This window comes from Asparagus officinalis, chromosome 4, assembly GCF_001876935.1.
Source record: "Asparagus officinalis chromosome 4, Aspof.V1, whole genome shotgun sequence".
Classification (NCBI taxonomy): Eukaryota; Viridiplantae; Streptophyta; class Magnoliopsida; order Asparagales; family Asparagaceae; genus Asparagus; species Asparagus officinalis.
Genome location: NC_033797.1, coordinates 139,178,380 through 139,182,628, shown reverse-complemented (window position 1 = coordinate 139,182,628; position 4,249 = coordinate 139,178,380). Strand labels below are relative to the sequence as shown.

The 4,249-nt window shown below is 38.1% G+C and overlaps 2 protein-coding genes across 2 annotated transcripts in view; one reads left to right on the top strand and one right to left on the bottom strand.

Annotated features, from left to right (window-relative positions):
* Positions 1 to 1,849, top strand: part of LOC109839548 (aldehyde dehydrogenase family 3 member F1-like) — a 5,838-nt gene extending 3,989 nt beyond the window's left edge. The window contains exons 5-10 of the mRNA XM_020408023.1: positions 265 to 389; positions 519 to 623; positions 719 to 879; positions 960 to 1,050; positions 1,144 to 1,293; positions 1,408 to 1,849. Of these exons, the coding sequence (XP_020263612.1) occupies positions 265 to 389; positions 519 to 623; positions 719 to 879; positions 960 to 1,050; positions 1,144 to 1,293; positions 1,408 to 1,644 (869 nt within the window). The 3' untranslated portion in view covers positions 1,645 to 1,849. The remainder of the gene's footprint in view (positions 1 to 264; positions 390 to 518; positions 624 to 718; positions 880 to 959; positions 1,051 to 1,143; positions 1,294 to 1,407) is intronic.
* The window catches only part of LOC109839382 (formin-like protein 3), a 15,970-nt gene continuing 13,753 nt past the window's right edge, over positions 2,033 to 4,249 (bottom strand). Inside the window, exons 20-21 of the mRNA XM_020407810.1 lie at positions 2,552 to 2,876; positions 2,033 to 2,289 (exon numbers count right to left, since the gene is read on the bottom strand). Of these exons, the coding sequence (XP_020263399.1) occupies positions 2,743 to 2,876 (134 nt within the window). The 3' untranslated portion in view covers positions 2,033 to 2,289; positions 2,552 to 2,742. The remainder of the gene's footprint in view (positions 2,290 to 2,551; positions 2,877 to 4,249) is intronic.

Sequence of the window (4,249 nt, the reverse complement as noted above, 5' to 3'; positions counted from 1 at the left end):
TTTCCTTTTTTTTTTTTTTTTTTTTTTTTTTGTTTTAATGGCCGAGGGGTATTAAATTGAAAACTCTTCGAGGAGATCGATTACCGGAACAAATTAAAGAAAGTTCAGGGCGCGTCATGTGCCAGACCCCTTAAAGTTTAGGGGGGCTTGTCGAATTATAATCGTTAAGAGGGGTTATCTGCAAAAACACCCGAAGCATGAAGGCGGGTCTTCTGAAATTGGCCCTTGTTCTAGTTTCTAACTTGCAGTCAATTTGTTTTCAAGGAAGCATGAAGGTGGGACGAGCTGTGATGACAGCAGCGGCGAAACATCTAACACCAGTTGCGCTCGAACTCGGGGGTAAATGCCCGGCCATTGTAGATTCTCTCTCAGGCTCCAGAGATATGAAGGTGCGATCTTAAGATGAACTAAATTGATGATGTCTTTTAATCCTACTAAAATACAACTTTTGTTTCAGAAAATATATCTGCATGTGTTTATTTACTTGATTTATTTTCCCTTCTTTGGAATTCTTTAAGGTCAGCGCGGATCGAATAGTTGCAGGAAAATGGGGCCCTTGCTATGGTCAAGCTTGTGTAGCCATTGATTATTTGCTCGTTGAAGAGAAATTTGCACCCACCCTGGTAATTCATTAGATAAGTAACTCTTAACCTCTGCTTGTATGTGTAGTTGTTCATCTACGTAGCAGTTTCTTCGGGTTAAAATTTGCTACTTGCAGATTGAACTGATCAAGGGAACGCTGAAGAAATTTGACATAAAACCCGAGCGCTCATCAAGGATTGTCAACAAGCATCATTTCGAGAGGCTGAGCAACCTGCTGAAGAATCCTTCGGTTATGTCATCAATCGTGCACGGTGGTTCCGTGGATGATAAGAACCTGTAAATTCCTTTGAACCCTTTTGCCCGCATCGTTTTACTGTCGTCTCAGGGCTAAAACAAATTTAATGAATAAAATGTAGGACTATCCAGCCGACTATTCTGGTAGATCCCCCGCTGGATGCTGAAATCATGACCGAAGAGATATTTGGTCCGTTGCTTCCAGTTATCACTGTAAGTTATAGTTCTTACGACGAAACGATTTTCAGTATATGAAAGAAAACTGCTTGGAGATTTGAACCTCACACTTGGTTTCTCTTAAAACAGTTGAAGAAGATTGAGGACAGTATTGGCTTTATAAGGGACAGGCCGAAGCCTCTCGTTGTCTATGCCTTCACCAAGAATGAGAAACTGAGGAGACGAGTCATCGATGAAACATCATCAGGGGCGGTCACTTTTAACGACACCCTATTACAGGTATTGCATCTGCCAAAATTTGAGCCCCAGAGCTTCACAAAGTATAGAAAATCAAGAACTTACAGAATTGTACTAAACACCCTATTAAATGTTTTGAGATATTTCTTCTTGCAGTATGCTTGTGATACGATACCGTTTGGAGGAGTCGGTGAGAGTGGATTTGGGAAGTATCACGGCAAGTTCACATTTGATACATTCAGCCACGGCAAGCCAGTCTTGAAAAGGGAATTCTTGAACGAGTTCAGTTTCAGATATCCGCCATGGAATGGGCAGAAGATTGAACTAATGAGGCGAATCTACAACTACGATTACTTGGGATTTATTCTGGTGTGGCTCGGACTTAAGAGATGATGATCAATCTCTACATGTATCTGATTGTTTGATGAATACTGCTATCCTTTTCGTTACTGAATAAGCTTCGTCGAAGTAGCGCATTTCCACATGTCCATGTGCGAAGTAACACGTCGATTAGAGCATGGAAATAGAATTTGTACGTGCAAGTTTCTTCAGTTTCAGTTCTATAAAGTGACAATACTGGCAGAATTGAACCCTCCAATGTCTTGTGGCTGTGTACTTTGATCATCTCATCCCTGCATAAACATGTCAATGTGGAAACAGTATTGATCTTATTATGCCTCTTCTTTCACTGCCTGTTTTCTAGGCGTCACCGTGCCAAAACTCGGAACATCATCAAGAGAAAAATGGTGAGAACAAGATATGGGGTTGGAAAACATCGACAGGCAAATGCACAGACATTCCTGGCATTATATTCTGAGTGCAAATACATGAAAATTGCCTGCCCAGTATAAGGGCTGTGTAAACTCTACCTAACATAACTAAAAGGCTTTACTTAGCAGTATACATCAGAAAAAGCAAATGTAGCCCACCCCTCGTATTACAAAGCTACCTGAGAGCAAGTAATTGTGCATTGAACTACTTCATCCACCAAAGAGTAATCAATTGATCCTTTACCACCCCTTATTATGGCCAACCAACCTGCACAACATGGTAACAAAGTCAGTCGACGCTAGCAGAAACATCAAAATATGAATACCTTTGTCTTTCAAAAATACTAAGATGGCCTGCAGGCTCCTTTGCTGCTAATATTTGGCATTTATTTTGCATTAAGCCATTAGTTCATGTTTCGAAGGCATATATTCATGTTTCAAAGGTCATTTTTGTGTAGACTGGTAATTTTGCTTCATTAGACCATTCAGAGAAATAGCACCAAGAAACATCTTGCAGAGCGTAAACTTACCATGAATCACAATATTAAAGGGTGCGGGTTCATCTTTCGGTAGCTTGATATGGGTTTGAGGAGCTGACTTCTGTACATCGTGCATCGAGAAATGTGTACTTTAATCTTTTCAATGACCAATGTTTTCTCTTAATTTTGAAGTAGGAAACATCAAGTCCTAGCATGTAGTCAATAGTCAGCAGTGTTTGGTGCTATTTTCCGGAAGTATTTTGTTTCTCTTTCATGGCTTCCTTTTCCAATTTCTTTTTTTCTGCTTCTGCATTACGAGCATTCTCATCCCGTGCTTTATTGAACATATTGACGAAGATGACCAAAATTGATGTCACTGTACACAACATATATGTGTTACATACGTGTAAGAATTCCAATTGATAAGGAAAAAAGTAATCTAACTGCAACAATGTATTTTTTTGGAGGGAAAATAAATTAACATTCATTAGGCAAACTAGGTTACCTAGAGAATGACAAATGAAGGAAAGAAAGCCGGGACAATGTTACATAAAAACCAAAAACCTCAAGGTTTCATTTCGTCTTCACAAAATTCAATGTCAAGCAAATTTTCATGCAGCAGGTAGAGGACAGATGCTTTCATTTTCCATCTTTTGGCAATTTCAATAGACAAAAAAATAACTTCTATTCTATTTATTTCTTCAAGCTCGTGAAAAGTGCAATTGGTAAGTGCACATTGCAGTCAAGCAGCGAACATATAGGCTTCAGTCAAGTTCAAGTCAGAATATCCAGAACTTTTAGTTGACTGTTATATTTTTTCCCTATAGTTGGGTTTCCCTTGATAGGAGTATAATGTCGACACACATCTGTCAGAACTCAGTGCTCACTGCATCAAGGTCGTGCATATTTCGAGTCTAATGGATGCAACCTCTTTCATTTAAAAGATGAAAATACTAATGAACAAATAAAACAACCACTACAACAAAAAAGCCTTGATCCCAAACAGCAACCGCAACCACTTTCTTCCATTCAATTCAGCCAAGGGCTATCTGTCCATAAGTTAATCATTATTATTGAGAGAATTGTTCATTCCTTATTTAGGGGCTGTTTTGTTCAAGTAAAATTTTGGCATTTGGTGTGGATTACAAATTTTGGGATCAAAAAATGTGTTTTATTGGGATTTGAGATCCCATATTTGGTGTTCGTTTCAATAATTTTTTTGGAATATTGAGTCCAAAAAATGGAAGAAGTACCCAATTTTTAGAATTTGTTAAATTCTCTCAATTGGGCAAATCCCATAAATAGATATGCTTACCTCTCTTTATATACCTTTGTATTTTGTTTTCTTGTGAGAGATAACCTCACCAAGGTAAGCATATATACTTTTTTTAGAATTTTTTATATAATTTGGGTTTGAACGAAACAAGATATTACAAATTTTAGGATTTGCTTTTCTATAATATGTTGAACCAAACAAAATATTAGAAATCCCAAAGCATGTATAAAACCCTATGGATTTGAAATTCTCTATGAGATTACAAATCCTAAAGTTTTGATATTTGAACCAAACAGCCCCTTAATCCCACAATAGTTAGGGACCAACTCCTTTGTTTCTCAAAACACTATTAATAACAACCAAGAGAGAGAGCTAATAATCTCTCTATGGTTTCACATTAACATGGTATCAGAGCCACTCTCTCTCCTCTCCAATTTTCTAAACCCTAGCCGCCACCCTCTCAAACCCTAGCC